We start from the raw sequence: 25,037 nt of genomic DNA on the forward strand, positions 1-25,037 counted from the left end.
ACCTGGCCCACTCTGGGGGTTAGTTAAAAACAAGCTTTTTTCAAAATAATTTTTACCACGAATTTGCGACCCTGTCGCGCATTTGCGGTAAAAGTTAAAACAAAATATGTTTTTTCACTGTGGGGTTTCCTTTTGGGGCCCCAGCACCAGAGCTAAGGGGTCAGGGTGTTCATACCCTGACCCCTTTTGTATTTTTTTATTCTTTTTTCTGGACTTGGCTTCAGCCGAGTCCCAAGATGTCTGAAAACACTTCAACAGCTTCCTTGTTGATGTGTTGGCAGCCAATCAGATCTCAGCACGAGATCGGGAGGGGTCACAAGTCCTTTGTGTCCCTAAATATGCACATTTGGATTTTCTTTAATTTCTTGAAAACTACTAAACAAATTTACACCAAAACAAAAATAGGTCGCTTTCTGGGCCAGGACCTACCTTTCTGCCAAATTGACTGTAATTCCATCCAGTAGTTTCGGAGCTATCACTATTTAAAATCCCTATGGAAAAATGAATGGGGAAAAAGTATTTTGGGACCCACCCCCTTTTCTCGCCCCCCCTGGACAGAACAGCCCAAAACTTTCCAGACAGCAGCTCAAGTGAGCGCCGTATATTCTTGGAAAAGTTTGGGAAGATTCATCAAGCGGCGGAAAAGTTATTAGCAAAACAAAAACGCTCTTTCTATAGAAACGTGGTCTTAACTATAACTAATACGTGGGGTAATTAGCAGTGCATGTCGTGGGCGTGAGTTATGGTTATCTTAGGGTATGAGTTTTAGGGCCAGATGTATAAAAAAAAGCCTTTTGCAAATTGGTAATAGCGAATTTTAAGAAATCGCTATTTCTGATTCGCAAAATGCTATGTATCATATTTGCGATTCGGTAATAGCGATTTCCTAAAAATCACAAATGCTATTACCGAATCGCAAATAGCGATACAGCCCCCATTCGCACCTATGGGCCTGTAGACCCATATTTGCAATTTTTTTGCATTTCCCAAATAGCGAATTCCTAACTGGAATTCGCAATTTTGGAAATGCAAAACCCCAGGGTGCTGGGGGCCTAAGGTCCCCTCTGCTGCACCCCAAAAAGCATTTTTGGACATGTAAGGCGCACACATGCCAAAGGGGCATGTGTGCGTTACATGTCAATTTTAAAAATGCATTTTTAAAATTTGCACATGGTTACCACCAAGTTTTACTTGCTGGTAATTGCGATTCCTTAATGCCAACTTCACATTAAGGAATTGCTTGATACTTGTGGTTTAGAAATCGCAAAATAAGGATTCCTTATTTGCGATTTCTTATTTAGAGAATCGCAATTTGCGATTCTGTGAACGGGCTCGCAAATTTAAAGAATCGCAATTTTAGCGATTCCTTAAATTTGTGTTGCGAATGCAAAAAGGCTTGATACATCTGGCCCTTAGTTACTTGAGATAACTATAACTGCTAAATTTCTACGGTTTGCGTGTGTGAAAAATCTGAACTCAACAATAACATCCTGTAACCTTTTGTTTTTTTCAGTGAATTTCTAAGACCTTTTTATTTTGTTTCCTAACTATAATGTCCATGTAATCTTTGTTTTTTTTAAAGTGGATTTCTATGTTTTGTTAATGCTATTTTCTAACTATAATTTTCCTGTAACCTGGGTGTATGAGTGTCTGTGTGTGACTGGCTGTGTGGGTCTGTGAGTGGGTGTGGGAGTGGGAGTGGCTGTGTTGGTGTGTGAGTAGATGTGTGAGTGTCTGTGTGGGTGTGTTAATGCGTGTGTGTGAGATACGGTGTGGGAGTGGCTGTGTGGGTCTGTGATTAGGAGTGTGAGTGATTTTGTAGGTCTGTGAGTGGGTTTTTGAGTGGCTGTATGGGTGTGTGAGTGGTTGTGTGGGTGTGTAAAGGGTTGAGAGAATGTGTAAGTGGGTGTGTGAAAGCTGCGTGGATCTGTGAGTGGGTGTGTGTGAGAGGTTTTGAGGGTCTGTGAATGGGTATTTGAGTGACTGTAAGGGTATGTGATTCAGTGTGTGAATCGGTGTGTGGGTGTGTAAGTGGGTGTGTGAGTGAGTGCACAGGTAGGTGTGTGGGTCTGTGAGCATATGTTTTTTTTTAATGGGGGTCTGGATCCACAGATCCACCCAAATCCCTCACAGACCCTTCCATTAGTCCCATGGGGTCAGGTTACCTCTACCCTGACCCCTTCCATCACTTTTTATTTTTTATTTTCTCCGCTGGGAACCGTGCCCCAATGAACAAAATGGCGGCCACAACTTTCCTCTCAGCAAGTCAATCACAGTATTGCTGTTGACGTGTGGATTTGCGGATAATCCACGTCCCTAGATATACAATTCTATTTTCTCTTTTAATATCTCCTAAAATAAAATATTGAACAGATTTACATAAAATTACACAAAGCACACTTTCTGGACCAAGATCTAGTTTGCTGCCAAATTTGGTGTAATTCCATTCTGCAGTTCAGGCTGTAGTCATGTTCAAAATTCCTATGGAAAATTGCATGCTGGAAACACGCTTTGGAACCCCCCTTTTTATCGACCCCTGTTTGACAGATTGGATTACCCCAAAACTTGTAGCACAGCAGCTGAAGTGAGTGAAAAACTAGTTTTGAAAATGTTGTAAAGATTCATCAAATGGCGCCAAAGTTATTAGCAAAACAAACAACAATTTTTAATTGTAAACTAGGGCCCATATTTATACTTTTTTTTGCTCCGCATTTGTGTCATTTTTTGATGCAAAAGCGGCGCAAACTGACAAAACATAATTGTATTTTCTAAGTTTGAGCCATTTTTGCATCAAAAAATGATGCAAATGCGGTGCAAAAAAAGTATAAATATGGGCCTAGGTCCTAACTATAACTACCGATTGGTGGCCAAAAGCAAGGTCCTGATTACCTGGCTGCAACCTGACAGGAAAGTTGTGGCCGCCACTTTCTTTGTTGGTTATCCTGTGGGGAGGAAAAACAGCCTGCAAAAAAAATAAGGGGTCAGGATGCAGGTATCCTGACCCCAATGGACAGATGGAAGGTTCCCTAAGGCAACCCTCATGGGGAAAAATTGGCTCAAATATGGATCTACCACAGCACTCAGCGTGGCCCCTTGTAACTTCGCGATGGATCTTTGGATCCGTGGCACAATGAAAAAAATATACCCACTCACACACCAAACCCCTATCACACACGGCCAAAGGTTTGGGTGTGTGCGGGAGGTTGGCCGCAGGGTAATTACATATTACTTTATGTTAAATAAACCATAGAAATGTACTGAAAAAACAAAGGTTACAGGGACGTTATAGTTAGGTTCACGTTTTACCCACATATTATAGAACTTCAGTAGTTATAGTTATAATTATAATTATACTTATCTGAAGAAACTAAAACGTGTGCCGTAAAGAGACTTTAGGCCTTCGGTTTCAACTGAAAGAATACTTTGCTTATCACACTAGTCTTGAAAAACCTGCATGGTGATTTATAGAAAGAAGTTCAAACTTCTCTGCACCATCTTCAATACTCAAAAGCTACATGGTCCAACATATCTTGAGTCTGTGCTCTGGAATTACATACCTGCTCAGGATCTGAGACCCAGTATTGCTAACCTGTTAATAATACAGGCCAGATTTATTTGCCACAGAGAGAATTCTGTTTTTTCAGCCAACTCTGAAATCATCAGGACATACATCCTTCAAAATGGGACAGACTCTTAGAGCGTAGTCTTACCATTGCTGCAGATCAGATCTGAAAATATACATATTTTTCAAATATCAGCAGCGTTGTACTTTAAATCACCCACAAGAGAAGATTGGTTAACCCAATAACTGCTTGAGGAGATTGGTTAACCCAATTATTACTATGAATACTCTTCAGCAGCAAAGTGGCAAAATGTCACAAGCCAATATTACACAAAACAAATGTGTAAATACAAGCATTATTCTGATGCTTTTGTAATATATGTTATAAAAGGAGCCAATGGACATCTATTGTTTTTGGTTTAATAAAGGACGGTTTGTTGTGCATTATTCACCATTGGTAAATTGAATTAGGATACAGTCTAAAACCCTGGATGACTCTGCAGCCTGTCTATAGTTCAAATGCTAACGAATAGCTAAGATTGCAACAGCCATAACTGAGTTGCAGATAAAGTAGATTAATATCGGTGAAGATACTTCTGCAGTTGAATATCACTGGTACAACGCAGATTGTTTATGTCAACTATATTCCTCATACCCACACTCTTACCTGGACACGGCCTAGCATTACACATGATAACTTCCACGGCATTCCCATCACATGGCTTCCCACCATGTTGTGCTGGTGGATTACTGCATGTCCTGGTCCTTGTTTGGTTTCCCTGACCACAGGTCCGTGAACATTCTTCCCAAGGACTCCAATCCGACCAGCTGCCATCAACTTAAAATAGAAAAATATAATGCATTATTCAACAACTTTGACAACTGGAGGAATGAGTCTCTTCGTGGCTTTACTCAACCATTTGATAGGCCAAATTGGCCTAAGCTCTTTGTTTCACATTCAGATAGAATCAGTGTCAAGTTTTCTGAAACAGCTCCAGACTACCTTACAAAGTAGTTTTAATGGTCTTTCAATTGTCCACAATGTCCACGGTAGTGACAATTTGAACAGATTTAAGTTGTGGGTTTGGCTTTCATTTGACCAAAAATTGAGAAATTCTGTTCACATCACTTCATCTCTCTGTGGCTGAAATTGTAAATGTGTGATTATGTTTCTTATAAAAATCAATCAATCAATTTGTTGTCAATTAGTGTTCCAGCTACAGGTTTCGGTTCTAGTCTCTCCATCAGACTATAACTTTAATATGTTCTTAACTGGGCCTTTAAAGTATTCTGTTGAATGAAAGTGAATCATGACCGAATTGCTCCCACTAAAATAAAAATATTCCTTATAAACCACACAGCAGCTCATGCCCTACATTAGTGCTATATGATATACTTCAAATAAAAGTACTTCTAGTAACTGGCAACAATGATAAAATCAAGGAGAGAGATAGTTGTGCATTTCGAAATTAGTCCACATTCCAGTTTTGCTAAAAGCTGCTAAAGATACAGTATATGGGACAAAATACCTGGGCATGGATGGTTTTGGCAGTCGCTGGTCTCCGTGTCAGGACCCTGGCAGTGACGCCCACCATTGGCAGGGAGCGGACTGTTGCACCTACGGCTCCTCTTCTGGACTCCAAGGCCACATGTGACGCTGCAGGGCTGCCATTCAAGCCACACTGAAAATCCACCGTGAACTGGAACATACAATTACACCAACGATGATGCAATGAGAATCCCTAAGTCTGAGTAGTGGCCTGAGCTTGAAATGACTAGATGGCACATAAAGAGCTCATATTCAAATACCAGAGCAACAGCAATAACCAGAAGGGCTGGACGAGCACAAAGATGCATCAGACATAATGCATCGCACATTACCATGGTGGCATTTCCTGATCCACAGTACAACATGGATAATGTCACGGTTGACACTTGCCGGAAGATTGCAGTTCTGCCTAGTAGCAGGTAGTGTGTGCTAAAACCATGATACTCAAAAGGCCTTATTAAATGGTGTAATATTATATTCTCCTGAAGCTTAGGAAGCTTTAATTAGGGATAGTTAAGTAAGGGCGGTTACGCTGCACTGTTTTTACCCTGGATGACTTTGCAGAGCACCAGAAGCCATGAGCCACAAGAGTGACTGCACTATATTTATAGTGCACATATCACTAAAGTAATTTTAGGCCTGCAGGCCATTTCGCTGATGAATTTCGGTGGTTGTTCAAGGTGTATGATTGAGACAAGTGTAAGTGAATCCTTCCACTATAGATGTTTTCCCCCAGGCAGCTTACCATGAAGCACAGCAGCCCTTACATGAGGTCAAGGGTATAATTTGGATTCTTGATCAGCCACACAACTGCAGGTAGGGAATACTTGTTATGAGGTGGATCAGCATTTTATCAATTATATCTAGACTTAGACCCATTACCATAATTTAACTTCACACAAGTTTGAGTCATCTAGGTAGGAAGTTGTAGTTGGATGCAGCACTCTTAAAACCACTGTCTGCAAAGATTTGGTATCACATTATCACACAAATTAAGCAGGCCATTGGAAAGCAAAGGGGCTAGGGACTAAGATAAAATATGTGTGTAGATATTAAATAAGAAAACCATGCCTTGTAGATGGCTGCCTGTCCTTTATGCCCCACATTTTTGGTCTTGACCTTTCCTCTTACAAACAATAGTTTTCATATGAAAGCTCACGCCTGAAATGAATCTATAAATAGAAATTTTAACATGGAGGACTGTGGAGACAAATGCCTGTTTTAGATTTAGATCGCAGTCCTATGATTTCTACAGGGAGTGCTGAATATGTTAGCTGGAATTTGCAACATAGGCTACGCCTAAGACTGAAGAAATTCAATGCTTGATTCTCCTCCAGACTTAACCGTTTCTCCATTACAATCCAACTCAAAAGGAGACCATTAAGAATTATGTCTTCATATCAGATTTACAGCATCTACTTGAAGTGACATACTAGAATCAGAACTGAACAGGCAGCACATTCTCCCTCTAGGGAACTGAAATAGGACAAATAAGACTATTCAGAAGTGAATGTTAACATTTAGACAGGGACAAGGTTAATCTAACAAAATGGCATAAGAGTATGTATAGCCATGGTAAAATCTGCAGCATTACTCAGTGTTACAGGACAGATTCTCTTAATACAATTAAAGTGAATCAAGGCCTGCTTCATAGTTTGTCTTTTTAATCCACCACTGTAGTACATTTTTACTTCCACCAAAGTGCTGGGAGAAAGTCTATCACATAAAGGGCCAGATGTAGGTAGGTTGGAAATTGCAACTTGCAATTTGCGAGTCCGTGCGACTCGCAAATTGCAAGTCGCAATTTGCTATTCAGAAAGGTGTCTCAGACACGTTCTGCAACTCGCAATGGGGTCGCAAAGACCCACCTCATTAATATTAATGAGGTGGGTCGCAGTTTGCGACCCCATTGCGAGTATGGGCACTCACGGGGATGGTGGCCTGCTGGAGACAGCAGACCACCATCCCCGTGACTGCTTTTTAATAAAGCAGTTTTTTTTTTTTCTATCTGCAGCCCGTTTTCCTTAAAGGAAAACGAGCTGCACTTAGAAAAAAAAACGAAACCTTTTGTTTCGGTATTTTTCAGAGCAGGTTTTTGTGATCATTCACAAAGGGGAAGGGGTCCCCTGGGGACCCCTTCCCGTTTGCGAATGGGTTACCATCCACTTCAAGTGGATGGTAACTGCGATTTCATTTGCGACTGCTTTCGCGGTCGCAAATGAAATTGCATAGCATTGCGAGTCGCAAATAGGAAGGGAACACCCCTTCCTATTTGCGAGTCGGAAATGCATAGCGGAGCGGCTTTTGTGCCTCGCAAACAGCGTTTTTCGCCGTTTGCGAGTCGCAAAACCCTTCGTACATCTGGCCCAAAGAATCCTCTAGTGTGGTCGCTAAGGTTTCCAGTACCAAGGGTGAATCATGTCCCATGGAAGGAGTTGCCTTTTGGTGGGATTTGTTGGTGGAAATCTGCCAATGTGTATGCTGGATGGGGGATTTCCATCACCAAATTTTAACACTGCAAATGTGCTACAAAGTGTGAGTATGTTGTCAAAGCCCAACTATCTAGTCTTCCTAGCATCCTGTGGGGTGTATCCCAGGGCATTAGGGGTACTACCATGAACTTTTGGGATAGATTACCATGGTGGCCATTCATACAGGTAACTCCCCCAAACAGTGATGATTAGCTTACTCTAGGTGCAACGATTTAACCACTTTCATTTTGCATGGAGCTTCCTCCACACATTAGCAGAGAAAATGGCAGAGTTAGAGCATTTATCATCAGCAAGACATCCCCATCTGCCTAACTCCAAATAGGGCTGATATGCTGACAGACACATAGATGGTGAATCCACTATTTTGAGGAAAGATGTTTTGTTTCTGAACTCCTCTAAATCAGGCCCTTGTCCTGTAGTGTATGGGCTGGAGCTGGACACTGAAAAGATTGAGGGTAGTGTAGAACATAAAAAGACAGTGATGTTGCTGATCATGTTACTACTATCAAACTAGAATTATTTTGATCCGCTGGTAATGGTTGTACCTTGCACGGTGAGTGGAGTTTTCACAAGAACTGAGCCAATCAAATTGCGTGCCACACACTCATACTCTGATGTGTCCTCTTTCTGTGCTGAAGAAATGCGCAGGGAGTTGTTGGATAAAACAGTAACACGATCATCACTCAAAACTGGCCTTCCTTGTCGAGACCACTCAATGGTTGGAGGAGGTTCACCATCAGCCTGACAGTTCAGCAGCACTGTGGCACCTGCATCAACTGTTGTCTCCACTGGTTCTGTTGTAATGGTTGGATGACCTGTAGGGACATATTCAAAAGCTCTTTACCATCAACGTCCAGAGTAACAGAATTCTCTACTGTAGGGTATTGAGAAACATTACACTATTGAACTGCAACATACTTTTTAAGCGTCAAATCATGCAAAATCAGAATGTTGTTGACAGGTCTACATTTATGACAAAAGGACAAAAAGGAGTGGAAGCAACCTTGGTGTGCTTTCACTGGTGAGCAGCAGTAAACAAGGCTGATTTTCCCCTCACAGCCAGTGTTTATATGTGGCCAGAGACGGTGTCTTAACACAAAGAGACATCTGTCTTCTTCCTAAAACAGGTGTGGAGAGCTCGCACTGGTCCTTCTGATGTTATGGAAGATACTGTGTTGGGCCTGACTAGCTTGTAGTTTGGCTTGTGCTGACGCAAGGTGGCATCCGAGAGGAATTTGAAATACGACTTCAAAGAAGGGACCAAGATATGGGATTTTTTGACGATAGTCCGGCGCTTTGCAGGATTACCATAAAAAATGTTGGGGCTAATCCTGCAAAGCAACCAGAGGCCAACTGTAACCAATAGAAGCCTCCTTTAAACGCCAGCTCTGAGCAGACGAAAGGTGCTGAAAACAATGATGCAAAGAAATCTCTTAGAGGGGAACTCTCCCTTGCATACATTATGCCTGGCACAGGCATAATGTAGCGCAAAGGGTTTCAAAGGGGCGCAAAGCATGCATTGCGCCACTTTGTAAATATGGCATTGCAGTTGGGCCTTCTAAAGCCCCTTTAGTGTAAAAAAAATGACACTAATGTGGCGTTAGAATGGCGCCAGGGGCTCCTAAATATGCCCAAAAATGCTGATGTGACCTCTAGAGATTCTGCTCATCAGCACTGGTTAAGTTGATAACGGAACAGGGAGAACATGGCAGCCAGTGTCAATGAAAGTTGCATAACCAGTAAATAACTAGGAAGGGATCCACTGCGGATGTTTTGACTACTGAATAATGATGTTTTACGTGTAATGACGGTGGTCTGGAGAGAGTTTCAGGGTGAATACTAGTACCTTTGCTGGTGCTTGGCAGCCATCGCAGACTCCCAGAAGAGGAGTTCCCTCACATAGGTCACACTGAGAGGCATGCCAGGCTGAGGTAAAACAAGGCATCAGCTTAACGGGCTGCTTTCCTTGAGCGCAGCGGTCCACATGCCTTCTCCCTCACATTCTCGCCATTATGTTACTGAGAAACTAGTGAAACTAGATTTAGACCACGGAGAGATAGTTCTGAAAAAGAGGGCAGGCTTCCATCGGGAACAGGTACAGATTATTTCTTTGGACTCATTTGTGTGCATAGAAGCAGCAAAAAAGACTCCCCGCTTGCAGGTGGCAGTAACATACTCAAAATAGATATTTGTTGCAAACTCAGCAGGGGGAGGAAGCACTGTACCCTATGCAAGTCAACACTTGCCTAGTAACTAGAGGCACCTACCACGGGCACACAGACAAACTACCCCAATTGGACCTAAAACCCTGTACTAAGGTATGATTTAATCCTCCACTGAGACAGCAGGCTGGCATAGCAGCACTTCCAGCATTACACCAGAAGGGAGAGAGAGGGGCGGCAAAAACGTAAATACTGCAACAAAAGCTACACCATCTCTCAATTACTTTTGCAGGAAAATGGTACAAAAGAGCATGTCTCCTAGGGGTGGCCTGCCTGAAGCAGACCTCACAACTATATTACCGTTCTTCTCACCAAATAATCAATAGACATATGTCCATGCAGTAATTAGAGGAACGTGTGAGTACTACAGGCTTGGTAGATAACACCAAAAGAGCCCCTACATGTAACCAAGATATCCTAGTGCAGAACAGGTTCAGGGAGTTAGCCAATCTAGCCAAGGAACACATGGGTGAGGGACAGGTACTCGGGGACACAGGTCTGGAAGACACTGTGACAAATATGTTTTCCACAACCTGTGGCATAGCCAGCATCACTAGTTTATTTTTGGATTGTGATTCAGAAGAGATCTGAGATTTGAGAGTTAAACCAGAAAGACATTCAGGCAGCATGCCAAGCACTGAGAGGAATGCTGGATGATGTCACCCAGAGAGCAATGGCTCTGGAGATAAAAATGGACAAGATGAACAGTGAACTCAGAACTAACGCTTCAGAGATAATATCACTTAAACAGCAAAACCAAAGCCTCCTGGATAATCTTGAAAGATTGGAAAATCATTCTTGTCAAAATAATTTAGTATTATTAAGTATTAAGAATAATGAATGTGCCAGAAGGTAGTGAAGGTGGCGATACAGCTCCGTGGAGCGAGGTTCCTTAGGTACTGCCTTGATGTGGACATGGAAAAGGAGATCCACAGTTCCTAGGGACCTTTTCAAACAAAATGAGAGTCGGAAGAAACCCAGAAACATTCTGTTAAAAAATCTGGTTAGATACACTTCTAAAATGTAGAAAGCGGGGCTTGCACTTAAAACTAAAACCTTGACAACAACTGATTACACATGCATCATTAGATCAGATATATGTAGGGCGACAGAGCAGCAACAGTGGGAACTGGAACAACGAATGGGAGAGATCCAGAAACTTGGTGCCAAAATCCAATTGAGATTCCTGGCCATGTTAAAAGTGATTTGGTGAAATAAGATGCACAATATTCAGGGGGGTGGAACAAGCAGATGAGTTTATGAAGAGCATGTGCTCTATGGGGTAGAAAGCTTTGGAAAGACTTTCTAAAGACCATGTTGCTACTAGTAGGAGTGCGGTCAAGGAGTATATAGTTGTGAAAGGAGTGGAAAACAGGAAAATCCAGGCAAATGGATTAGCTCAGGCCTTTAAGTTCAGAGTTGCAGAAGTTTTCTCTCCCACGCCTAAGTAACCTTAGCTAAACTATAAGACTCCTTTCATACGTTTTTCACACTAGATCACTAGGTGCAAAATTTCTCCAACAGGCAAGGATTCAAAAAGGTATATAGGAGTATGCCACTAGGTTTGGGGGATTACCAGGGGTCGGGTGGTTTGGAGGGAGGCACTGGGTGGGAAGCGTAATAGGGAAAAAAGCCAAATATATTCTTATTATCAGCATTTTAAGAAATGCTAGAATATTTTGATATCTATATATTATATGGCAGGAGACTCACTTGACTTCGTCGGAGAGTAAGAATTTGTTTGAGAAACAGAGTTATGTCCACCAAATAGCTACAACTGATCAATCAATCAGCTCTAAAGGAGTGTCTCTTATAATTAGGAAATATGCTGGAATAGATATTTTAGAGTATAGAGCAGACTCAACAGGTAGATGGTTCATCAGGATGCTTAAATACTGAAGGACAATATTTACACTCTTGGCCTGAAATTATTAGAATTTCCGGCCCCTGTGGTAATTGGCGAGGATTTTAACTCTCTCTTAGACACTGGTTTTGATAATTCATCTAACAGGCGGTGGACATATACTACTAAGGTAGGGATGGAGTTAAGATGCCCAATGGAGGATTTTGGCATGTTTGATACATGGCAGAAAGTATCCAGTTTGAAAAAGAAATAGACTTTTTATAGTAAAGAATATTGTAGCTTATTTAGAATAGATCTGTCAGACATATCTTGGCTCATTGTTCCGATTGTTCTGCTGTCCCTTTAACATTACAGCTTCTAGAGGTGAAGGTCGAGGTTAAGGGGACAGTAAACTGGATACTCTTGGCTGATCCTTTAACAGTACAAAAGCTGTAAGACCAAAGCTGAGAATAATTTGATAGTAACATTGGGACTGCCTCCCCTGTAACGGTATGGGATGCCTTTAAGGCATACATATGATGGATGCTTTGTAAGCTGGAATTGCTTAGGGTAAGGAAAATCAGTACTGATGAAGTCATCTGATCTGAACCCTAAGGCGTTTCTCCCACCCCACAATAGGACAATCCTGGCTTTATCAAAAAAAATTGACAAATCTTTCATCATGTTCACCACAGCTCTGAAGAAAGGTAGGGCATGATTTAGAGTTTGGCGGAGGGGTTACTTTGTCACAGCGGTGACGGATATCCCGTCCGTTGAAGTATAAATCCCATAGGATATAATGGGATTTATATTTTGGTTAACGGGATATCCGTCATTGTGTGACACAGTAAGCCCTCCGCCAAACTCTAAATCAGACACTTAGTCAGCGATATGCTGCTCATAAAGTAAGGGCTCCTTTGTCAGCAGTCATCCACTAGTCACTGGACAGCACAATCATCTCGAACTTTAATGGATTGCCTCCCAATTCCTTCCCAATTCCTTCATTCTAGATAACACCAGAATACATCTGCTAGTGACACATACTAACATACTAAAAGTTAAAAATGTCCTTTCTGCTGCCATCCTCCTGGTACGGTTTAGACAGTGTATGACATTTCACCTTGAGCTTCAGAGTTGCAATTTCTTAGCACCCTTTTACAGGTGACAAATCAAGGGTTATCAGAAATGCAAAACGGAAAAGAGAAAACAACTTGGGATGGTCAGCCACCTGTGGGTTGAAACATATAAAGACATTTTTGTGTTTTTTGTGTTTGTGTTGCTGGTTTTAGATCTTACTGTGAAGTGTGAGTGTTACACTGCGTTCCACCACTCCTGCATCATTGGTTGCAATGCATTTGTAATCACCGGCATCTTCATTCTAGAAAATTTGGGAAAAAAGACAATACTTTAAAACACTGTGCACTAAAACAGTCAATATCCTAAGAATATGGCTCACTATATTCTTATGCAATATATGGAAGATGGTTGGTGTGAAATAATTGTTATATATGTACGTCGGTTGTTATATATGGTATATATGGTACATATGCTCTAAACGGGAGGGAAGAGTTGGTTGAATACTGAGTGCCAACAGATCGGCATCCCAGATCCTCCTTGCCAGTCTGGTGGATCAGAATCAGATGCCTACGGTCCCCTTGCACTTTCCACAATACTTTGGATCAAAGCAGGACTGGCAGAAACATGTAAAGTATGTCATGATACCAGCTGAACCTGAAGACATACCCCAGGGAGACATCTGGTGGGAAATGTGTTGCACTAGATTGAGGACTCTTCTCCTCCCAGGCCATGGTGAAGAGATCCACAGAGGGAAACCCTAATGTGCTGAAGATTTCCTAAGTCACTATGGGGTGTAACTCTCACTCGTGGTCCTCCAGTGAGAGATGACTGAGGGCAAGTGCTCTGCCACTGTAGTAATCTGTGAGACTGACCACTACTGGAAAACACCACTTTACTGTGACTATGTCTACAGATGAACTACTGCCCAACATATGTCCATAAACCCACACTGCACTGTTTCTTTATACAGTAGACAGTACTGTGTTTGATGATTGAATCAGAATGGTGTTGCTCTCTGAGATGGGAGGCATACGGACAGCTCTCAGCTTGAGCACATTTGTTGTATAAATGAGCACCCCAGCCAGATGAGAAGTAATCTGTAACTACAGTAGCCCCAGATTGTGGAATGCTGAATGGGCAGCCTTTGATGAAATTGTAGGGGTCAAACCAACAGTGAGGATCCTAATGCCCCTTGAGGAAGGTGCTCTGACCCAAGTGACTTCCTTGGTATTGCAGTGACTTCCTCCTCAGACAGCAATGATGGGCTCTTTTCGACTCTCTATATAATGAACCAACAGAACACATCTGAATCATTGTGTGAATACCCACAATCCTCTGAGGAGGAGGAAAGGCTTTCATTTTTTAGACCGGAGCTAGAGTCTCTGCCTTTGCCAGTCATTCATCGAAGTATAGGATTACATGGACTCCTAACCAAAACAGTGATACTACTACCACTAGCAGCACATCTGTAAAGATGTGTGGGCTGACAGGCTGAACTGGGGGACTGCAAACTGATAGTGCTTGCATCCCACAATGATCCTTAAGTATCATCTGTGAGCAGATAGAATCTGTGGATGAAAGTATACCTGCGGGAGGTCCAGGGATGACAACCAATCACCCAAGTTCAAAGCTAGCAGGACGTGGCTCAGGGGCAGCATTTCATTTTGTTCAGTCAGATGAACACGTTTGGAAGGTGGAGATCCGGAATCAGTCTCAGGCCTCTGTCATTCTCGGGGACCAATAAATAAGGAGAGTATAATCTCTTGACTCACTCTCATAGAGACACCAGCTCTATGGCCCCTATATTTATCAGGGCCAGGACTTCCATCTCTTTGATTGAGGCAAAAGTTAGCCCGCACACATTAAAGGAAGGTGGTGTGGTCTTGAGGGCAGAATATGAAAGGAAAAGCTAGCCCCAGTAAATCAGTTAGATGATCCAGTGGTCTGTAATGATTTTCTCCCAATGTTTGGTAAAATTAGAAACCCTCCCTCCCACCAGAAAGTGATGTTGGGGTGGGTGTTTGGGGCGAGTGAATCAGAGAGGCTTGGAAGTGGCAAATTCTGTGGAGCCTGGTGGGGACTGGACTGGTTGCTGCTATAAGGGATGATACTCCTACATCCATGCTGCCCCAAAAGGAGTGATATAGTTGCTATTGTCCTGGAAAGGGCAGGCATGGCTGTCTTTGGTGGGACTACACAGTCCTATGATAACCACAGAGCTTCCAATACATTAGGTACAATGCCATTTAGGGGCAAGGACCAGGGTGTGAGTCATAGCCCCAATATTTTTTAAGTGTTCCAAGTACCCAGAAATTCGGACCTCATGTTTTTAGCTTCCAGAGGGTCACCAGACAATGAAGAAGAATTTGACATCAAGGAGCGGCATTAGGGCTCTTAAAGGTTCCTTGAATGGAAATGTTTTCTTGAGGAAGAAAATTACTACTTCCTCCTCTGGCACTTTATTTTGGTAAGATCTCTTAAGAGACTTCCCTGGGAGGCTACCTCATATAAGGAGTGGGAGTCTGCAGGTCCTAGCCAATAATAACCTGGCTTCCAGCTTCCATTATGGCCTTTGGGTGCATGAAGGTGCCAGATAGTGGCACATGGTATTCCTGCAGCCCCCACATACAGTCTGTGAGGGTCCAACAGGGACACCTTCTTTAGTACCGTTTGTAAGGCTTAAAGCATGAGGCCCTTTGTAGAGAAATATGGCCTAAGGAAACGTTTTCTGGACCTATGAGAAGCTAGGAAGGAGTTGTCCCAATATGAAGAAACAACCTGGAGATATATTCATCAGAAACAAATAACCACAAATCAGAAGAATAGAAAGACAAGGTAAATGCTGTGTCAGTTGGACAGGAAAAAGAGCATAGACATTTTGAAAAAAAAAGAAATAGGGAAAACAAGTCAAAAAGGAAGGATAAACAACTAACACACAGGAATGAACGGTAACTTTTGGACTTTTCACTTTTGCACAAAACAACTCAAAGCCTTTGGAGAAAATGAAATGGGAGTAATGGACAAAAGAAATGAAGAAAGGAGGAAAAGAGCATGCGGACTGAGGGAGGTGGGGAGTACACATTTTGGGGACCAGAAAGACAGATGGTAGGGAGTAGTCAAGCTCTGAGCCAGTGGAGAAGGAGCACTCAAAAAACAGTGCTCTCTTTTCGTCGCTTGGGTTGCTTGAATAATCAACAGAATGCCACATACTCATAGACCACCAAATACAGTAAAAGGGTAAGATGGGGCATGGCGAGTAAGGATGTCCTTGAGAATTTCTCTCACAAACACACATATACCCCTCCATAACACAAACCATATCCCTTCATCCCATTAGTGTCTAACCTTTCATTCAAAAGGTACTCTTCAACAAACATCATTGTCCATCTTCCGATGTAATAGTCTACACAGTTCACTTACAACAGTGCCGTAGATCGCCAGGGATCCATTGTTCAGTTGTCGAATCCTATTGCTGATCTGAACACCAACTCCCCTCTTGCTCCATTGGATTGTAGGAGGTGGATCACCTCTAACATCACAGTTCAAAATAGCATTTCCTCCTAAGGGCTCAATTCGATTGGAGTGAGGATCACCACTGAACACAGGTGGCTCTGGAAAATCAATAATTGAGCAATGTGAATTAAAAAAAACAAATAGTTGCAACTTACCACAACAAAGATGAAAAAGACTATAATGTTCAGGAATATCAGTCCCAACACCCAGAATAGCCAAATCAATGTAACAAATAGTTTGGAACTATTGGTTTGAAATATATTCAAAAGGGCTGATCGTCTCTATATGTTACTTGAACATAGTTTGATAAAATTGTGGCAAATAAATATTTAACTGCTCTGTTTTACAACCTCATCCTTGACATAACTTTAACATTGACCACGTGTTGCCCTTTCTTTTACTGGATAAATTTACTGTTCTAGTCACAGTCCTAGACAAGTCATGGTAATTTAAGTTATAGTAAAGATCAAACTTAGAACATAAATCTCAGATTCAGATTAAATATTTTCTAGTCTAAAATCTTCAAATGAAATGCTTTCTAAAGGAAATAATTCCATCTGTTGGTCAGGTACCTTGTGGTACAACAGATTGAATGCACGCATTTCTAAAATTGTAACTAATATAGACTTGCTTTCAATATGGTCTCTTAGGTGTTTATGTCTATGTTATCCTTGTATTAGTTTTTGTTGCCACAAAAATCATTAGCTGCCAGGGCCTGGCATCTTTTCATTTAATTGGCCAATTTCATCTTTATATGTTAGGTTTCCGAGACACCCTCAGCACATTATGCATCTAATAGGCATAAATACTTCTAGACCAATAACTTATTAGACATAGGGGGTCATTCTAACCCTGGCGGTCGGCGACCGCCAGGGCTAAAATGACGGAAGCACCGCCAACAGGCTGGCGGTGCTTCCTTGGCAATTCTGACCGCGGCGGTAAAGCCGCGGTCAGAAAAGGGCAACTGGCGGTTTCCCGGCGGTTTACCCCTGGCCCAGGGAATCCTCCATGGCGGCGCTGCTTGCAGCGCCGCCATGGGGATTCCGACCCCCTTACCGCCATCCTGTTCCAACAGGATGGCGGTAACGGGTGTCGTGGGCCCCCTAACAGGGCCCCACTAAGATTTTCAGTGTCTGCAAAGCAGACACTGAAAATCGCGACGGGTGCCACTGCACCCGTCGCACCCTTTCGACTCCGCCGGCTCCATTCGGAGCCGGCATCCTCGTAGAAGGGGGTTTCCCGCTGGGCCGGCGGGCGGCCTTCTGGCGGTCGCCCGCCGGCCCAGCGGGAAAGCCAGAATGGCCGCCGCGGTCTTTTGACCGCGGTGCGGTCATTCGGCGGTTCCGGCTTGGCGGGCGGCGACCGCCACCCGCCAATGTAGGAATGACCCCCATAATCTCTACCCTGGCCCAGAAAGGCTTATGCTGTAGGACAAAAACACTGAGGCCTGTTCACAAATTGCATTTTGCAGTACTGTAGCAGTACTATTAAAGTACTACATAATCCTATTCACAAACCTACACCTACAAATCTGTGCCTCAATGTCTCCAATGTATTATATAGGGAGATCCTCACACAGGTAAATTCACTACTTAGTAGTAAATGTTGGAACGGACCAGTAGGAGTACCTAGAAAAAGGGGCATACTTAGTACTAAATGGGAGGGGGTTGGAGAGGAGTAAGGAGGGGGTTAAGGGTGGATGAGGGAGGGATTTAGTAACCCAGAAAAGAGTAAGGTCATTGCTACTCACAAACTGCACTTCTAAAGTTACTATAGTCAAAATGGACCCAAACACTATTAACATACTCATCTCAGAGATGGAATAAGTCCATCACCCATGGCCAACCATCAATGTTTAGGGTCATTGAGGAGATAAATGGAGGAAGAACTGGTGGGAAATAAGAGTATGGACTTGGGCGGGAACTAAAGAAAATCAAGAGAACTGTCATTAAATAGAATTTTGTTAGTTAGAGGACTAGAAAACGACTGTAGACTTTAAAATGCTGTGAAGAGTATAATAGCAGATTTAAAAAAAATGCTTCATGCATTAAGTCCATTTTGTTAACTTAAGAAATAATATATATATCTGTAAGATGTACCAGGCATGTAGGAGAAGCCTTGTTTTATTATTTACTAGTCTTGTTGTTCATGCATTTTGTTTTTGTCTTCAATGTTGAGTTCAGATTCTTTGAGTTTGCAACTTTATATAGGTTAGTCAATGGAAAACCCTGATCTATTTGCTACAACTGAGGTGTAATGCACTGTTGGATTCAGGTTAAGATGAAACAGCAGTAACACATGGCAATAAGGTGTAAAAAAGACCTCCAGGATTTTGGCAATGAAAAAAATATTCAGAGGGTAGGATCATGAGTAAAAGATTTTAATGGCATTTCCTAGAGGTGGAGCAACTTGCAAAACTAAGGCCCTCATTTTAACCCTGTAGGTCTTTTGACCGCCAGGTTTAATGTGGCGGTATCACCGCCAACAGGCTGGCGGTGTATACCGCCACATTATGAGTGTGGTTGGTTGGCCGCCGCCAACCCACCACATCACCACTCATTCCGCCATGGTATGGTATGAGCTGGCCTACCGCCATTGTTTTCGCAGCGGTACCACCGACACGAACACCATGGCGGTAGGGCTACCGGTGACAGGGAATTCTCTCCCTGTAACCAGTAGAAGGCTCCTCTATCCCGCCTGGCAATCACATAGCCCCCCCCCTGCAATCTCCTAATACCTCCACCCCCCTGGAATCACACTGCCCCCCCACTCGCAATCATGCACACACACCCAACCACACGCACAACGCATGCACCCATGCACCACCTCATCTATACATGCATGCATTCACTCACAATCATCCACATACGCATTCACTCACACTCATCCATATATGCATTCACTCACACTGATCCATACATGCATTCACTCACACATGCTCACACGCATACACACTGGCATGCAGACAAGCACTCACCGTAACATACATACACGCTTTCACTCACATACATATAACCATGCATACACTACAACACTCACAGACGCATACACACACACACGCACACACACACATGCATTCACACACTCAGACACCACACACTCACACACAACAACCTCCACCCCCCTCCTCTGACGGACGCCTGACTTACCTTGTCCGGCGAGGTGGTCGTCGGGCAGGGAGTGGGAAGGGGAGCTGCTACCGTCAGCAGCACCCTGCCAGCAGGACACTGCCAGGCTGTCTTTTTGGTCAAAATACGGCTGGCAGCGTCCTACTGGCAGGGCGGTGCAGGTGGTAGCACCGCCCAGGTACCTCAACTGCCAGCAGGGATACTGCCGGATTTCCGCCCTTATAGTGGCTGAAATCCTGCAGTAGCCATATTTTGGCAGGCGGAAGACTGCCAGCACAGGTGGTTTTCTGGCGCCCTTGGCATCGGCGGTTTCCTGAGGAAACTGCTGATGTCATAATGAGGACTTACTATGGGCCTCATTATGAACATGGCGGGAATCCCCACCGTGTTCATGCTGGTGGTCTGAACACAGACCGACCAGCCCGTTGACGACTCCACCAGCCGTATTATCAACATTCCGCTGGGCCGAGAGGTGGAAACATGGAGCCGTCGTCAATGCTGCATTGCGGCGGGTGCAGCAGCTTCTGTCGCACATATCACTGACTGTAAATCGGGCAGTGACCTGCGCGACGGGGCTGTTGATGGGGGACCCTGGAATACCCCTTCTGCCAGCCTTTCCCTGGTGGGTAAAACCGCCAGGGAATGGCTGGTGGAACACGGGTTGTGTATCCAGAGGGCAGCGCTGCTTGCAGCGCTGCCCTGTCAGATAGAGAACTCCGCCATCGTCAGGCTCCCTGCCGGCAGGAGCCTGGCAGTGGCGGAGGGCTGCCTGTGGCAGTCCCCCCTCTGTTCATAATATGGTGGTCCAGACCGCCATGCCGGTGGCGGTAATTTCCGCCACCGCCGGCATGGTGGTCAGGACCGCCATGTTCATAATGAGGGCCTAAATGTCCTTTTTTGACTTTTTTAGTTTTTCACATTTATTTTGGAGGAATTTCTACAACCTGGCTAATGTGGATTCTGCATTTACATTATTATGAACTGCAGTGAACATATACACAAGCTCTGCGTGCTGCATTTATGACTTTTTAAAATGTCTTCATTTTCAATGGAATCACAGTTGGTATGAGTTTTAATGATATGGTGTAGGTTTCTATCCTATAATTTTTGTTTTACTTGGAGGCACTATGGTATTGGGCTCTGAATTGCATGTTAAGATGAGTCCTTAAGTCATTCATCGTAAATACCCAGTTGAGAAGTGGAAACTATTTCTGCTTCTTCTTTCAGGTGTGGGAGGCTTACTAGAAATCCTTGGTGTCTGCACACACAGCCACCACAAGGAAGAATCAGTATGTGCAAGTTTGGCAACCTGAAGCAGGATCAAACCAGTTCTGCAATCAACCATACAAGCTTCATTTCTAGGTGCCTTGACACAACAATGTTTACTGTAGCTAAATCTGAAGATATAAAGTTTTCCTAATCATTTATACACATGTGTATCCCAACAATGAAGTAGAGAGGTATCCAAGAATACTCACCAAGATACTGCCCTTGGTTCATGTTTCAATATCACTAAATACAATTTTAACAAATAACAGGTGAGTTGTGGTGGAGATAATGAAATATGAAGCTTCTTTCTTGGGTAACTAGTCTATTTATATGTCTGTTTTAAATATTTCTTCTTATTAATTTGGAATACCTTATATATCCTGGAAACAAAAGAAAGTTTTGTTCTTGTTTGACTGACATGCTTCTTATGAAGGGGTTCTGAATGGTTCAAAGACAGAGAGTATGAAGAACACAACCTCCAAATCTAAATCTTGTTCTGTTGGTGTGCTTCTTTGGAGTCCCTTGTCATCCCAGCTCACAAATGCATTTCTTATATATTCTTTTTTTCCCACAAAATCTTCATCACGTGTCTCACAAACTGTTAAATCATGTAACTGTAAACCATAACAGTAAATTGTCCAATGCCAACAAAAATCAAGCTCTTGCTCAACCCCACCCTGAAAAAAGTATTAATCTGGAACTTAACAATGGTAACTGGTTTCTTTTGCAGCATGAAATATCATCTAAAGTCACATGCTTTGCACAGATTATGTAGCGGTATTGCTTGTTTTGTGGTGGTTAGCAGGAGACGGAGTGGAAGCAAAAATATTCTTTAGCACTACCTGACCCACCTCCACTTTTTTGCAGGAGTGTAATTCTACACAGTATTCTTTAGTAAACGTATGCTGTGAAGACCAAGTAGTGGCCTTGCTTATCTCCTGAATAGAGACATTAGCCATAAAGGCCATTGTAGCCCCCTTTTTCCTAGTGGAGTGTGCCTTTGTATTGTTCAGCAAAGATTTGTTCACCAGGGAATAGCATAGTTGGATCCTCTGTACAATCCATTTAGCAATAGTATTTTTAGAGACAGCTGTATGTATTACTGAATGAACGGCTCACAAAACTGCTGTGTGCCATTCTTGCATATAGTACATGTATGCCCTCCTGAAATTTAAGGTGTGTAGTGTCCTTTCTGCAGTGTTTATTGGTCTCTGGAAGGACACTGATATAGTGATAGTCTGATTTATGTGAAAAGGAGAAATAACCTTAGGTAAGAGCTTTGGGAGTGTCCTCATAATTACCTTATCATTGTGTATGACTATGAAGGATTCCTGCACTGTTAGGGCCTGACTCTCACTCACTCTCCTTAGAGATGTAATAGCAACCAGGAATATTGTTTTTAGTGTAAGGTGTTTCAGTGTGGTTTTATGCATTGGCTCAAAGGGTGACTTCATCAACCCTGCCAAGACTAGGTTACAGTGTCTTGATGGATCCTATATTCCAGAGGCATTGCATCTCCTAGTAGTCAGTCTACATGTCTTCCTGATATGTAGATTGTCTTTTGGTAGATGCAGGTGCTCAAATTTGGCTAATTCAGGAATCATGCTGTCAAATGCATCTCTCCTACGTGTGGATGGAATACTCATTCCTGCTGCATGCTCAGGGTATGTTTGTGTACTGGAATCCCCATGTGTTGTTTTTTCGACAGTTGTCTGAGGTGTGAGAACCATGGCCAACGTGGCTCTATAAGAATTATTGTCATGTTTGAGAGCTTGGATTTCTCTAGAACTGCCAGAATCAGTGGAACTGGTGGAAAAGCATATCATAAAATCCTGCATCAACTTAACAACAGTGCATTCCTCAATGATTTCGGAAGGTAGTACCTGGATGACAAGTATTGATATTTTTTGTTTTCTTTTGTTGAAAAGAGATTTAGGTCTGGTGTACCCCATAGACTGAAAATGTTGTCTACTTTGGGCTGTTTTACCTCCCATTTGTGTGTGAAGTTCGTTAGTCGGCTTAGATCGTCTGAATGTTTTCTACTTCTGGGACTTGACTCTCTAGGAAGAGTGATTATCTGTTCTGCTATCACCCTTTTCCAAATGTTCTGAGCTAACTGTGAAAGTGGGTGAGATAGTGTCCTTCCTTGCTTGTTGATGTAGAACATTCCTATGGTACTGCCCATTAGGATTTGTATAGGTTTTTCCCTTTATTTGACTTTGGAAGGCTTTCAGAGCTAGGAATATGGTATTTAATTCTAGGGCATTGATGTGTTTAGTGGAGCCAGCTCTGACCATAACCCCCTTACTCTTAGTCTAGCCATGTGAGCTCCCCAAACCACCAATGAGGCATCTATGGTAACAATGGCCTGTGGTAGGAGACCCTTGAAAGGTCTCCCCTTGAGCATGTCACTGCATTTTACTAACTCAATTTATTGTTTATCTTGTCTGATACAGCCACTAGATCCTCCCAGATGCCTGACCCTTAATCCCACTGACTGTGTAACCATTGCAGTACTGGTTCCATGTGAAGCCAGGTATAGGAAATGAGGTGGCTGCAGGAAGCCATCATTCCTAGCAGTGCCATCACCTTCCTTACTGTCAGAGCTTGTGAGATCTCGTAAAATCTGGTAGAGGGGAATTTGAGTGAGTATGGCATGAATCCTCCATGTCGTAGTGTAAGTCCTTGCCAGTTGCGTGTGGATGCCTGCTTGCTCCCAGTAATGTCTTCCTGGTTTGTGGATGACTATTCTCAGTTCACTGTACACTCCAGTGTGTGCAGAATGGACACTACCCTCATCACACTCTCATGGCAGAGTTGGAAGGTGTCTGCCTTGACCAGTTAATCATCTAGGTTTGGGTTGTTATGTATGCCCTGCCATCAGATGTGTAAGGCTACCACTGCCAGTGTCTTGGTGAAGACCCATTGCACAGACTTTATTCCGAAGGTCAGGACCTTGAATTGCTAGTGTTCCCCTTCCAATACAAATGTGTGGTACTTCTTGTGTGCTACATGAATGGCTAAATGAAAATAGGCATCCCTGAGATCTATAGTTGCTAAGTAGTCCCCTTCATTTAGCAAATAGATTACGTCTTGCAATGTAGTCATTTGAAATCCTTGTGACTTTATGTACCTGTTCATGAACTGCAGGTCTTAGATAGGGTGCATGTTTAGATCTTGATTTGGCACAAGAAAGTATATTGAGCACACACATTTGTTACTGTCCTCCCTTGGAACCTTTTTACTGCCTTCTTTGTTCTGGTGGTTTCTGTAAGAAGTCTATATAGTAGCAGAAATGAACGATATTTATAACTTACTTGTCTGTTGAAATGGCTTCCTAGTTACTTAGGAAGTCCTTTATTCTCCCCTGTGCAGGTGTGTTGTGGCTGGGGGACGGAAGCTCGAGTCACTTTGATCCTCTAGGGTTTCTGGCCCTTGACCCCTGATTTTAAAAAGGAGCTTCCGATGTTGTTGCTATTGCCACTGTGCATGGCCCTGAAACTGGGTGGATCATGGTGGTTTTTAGCTCTGTGAAGCAAACATTTGTCTTTCTTTACCTCTTTTGCCTTGAAAAGTGAACTCCCGCTCCCAAGTCCCTTTGTAGCCGTCAGGCTTGCTCGCTATGAACCCTGTGGGGGCTGGTCTGCCAAGATTTGCAAGGACTGATTTGGGTTCCCAGACTCCAAAGGTCTCAGTTGCCGGCTTCAATACCAGTTGGTATATGAAGATATCATCAGCTTCATAAGCTTCTACCTTCTCCAAAGGTGAGTCAGTCCTGACGTCTTCTCACAGCATTTCTTTCTATGGCTTTTCTATTTCTACATCCTCTGGGTCAACATTGAAGATACCTTCCCCTACTTCTATGTCCTAACCCTCTTCTGTAATTTCCTTCTGCTTCTATGCAGTTTTCTCCTGAGGCCTGTCAGTCGAGGTTCTTTAAAGGAAATCATGAATTCCTCAAAGGCCCTCTTTTTCCCCAAAAGATTCTCTATCTTGACCTCCGCAGCCGCTTTCTTTTTCTTGATGCTGCAAGCTTCTTGGGCGTATGCTTGACCGGCTTGTCTTTTGATGGATCAGCTTGCTTTTATGGCATATGGCACTGTGGGCTTAGGCTCTTTACGATGAGTCTTTCCGACTTTCAAAAACTCTTGCTCTGTGTCTTGGTGTTGCCCCTGGGCCTCCTGCTGCTCTACCTCTTTGTTGTCAGGGAAACCCATAAACTCTATCAATGGAACATCCCTTCTTTGCTTTTCCTTTTCAGACACTCCCATCATGTCTGTGCTTGCCAAGTGTGCCCAAACTGTTTTTTCCTTGTGAACTAGTGTTTTTGGTTCAAAAAATGAGCGCAGGACACAGTCCTTTGACTTATGGTCTTGAGGCAA

At 43.1% G+C, this 25,037-nt stretch overlaps 1 protein-coding gene across 1 annotated transcript in view; it reads right to left on the reverse strand.

Annotated features, from left to right (window-relative positions):
- HMCN1 (hemicentin 1) overlaps positions 1-25,037 on the reverse strand; it is a 1,093,576-nt gene that overhangs the window by 119,446 nt on the left and 949,093 nt on the right. Inside the window, exons 85-89 of the mRNA XM_069232006.1 lie at positions 16,166-16,356; positions 12,965-13,046; positions 8,149-8,418; positions 5,092-5,262; positions 4,230-4,400 (exon numbers count right to left, since the gene is read on the reverse strand). Of these exons, the coding sequence (XP_069088107.1) occupies positions 4,230-4,400; positions 5,092-5,262; positions 8,149-8,418; positions 12,965-13,046; positions 16,166-16,356 (885 nt within the window). The remainder of the gene's footprint in view (positions 1-4,229; positions 4,401-5,091; positions 5,263-8,148; positions 8,419-12,964; positions 13,047-16,165; positions 16,357-25,037) is intronic.

This window comes from Pleurodeles waltl, chromosome 4_2, assembly GCF_031143425.1.
Source record: "Pleurodeles waltl isolate 20211129_DDA chromosome 4_2, aPleWal1.hap1.20221129, whole genome shotgun sequence".
Taxonomy (NCBI): Eukaryota; Metazoa; Chordata; class Amphibia; order Caudata; family Salamandridae; genus Pleurodeles; species Pleurodeles waltl.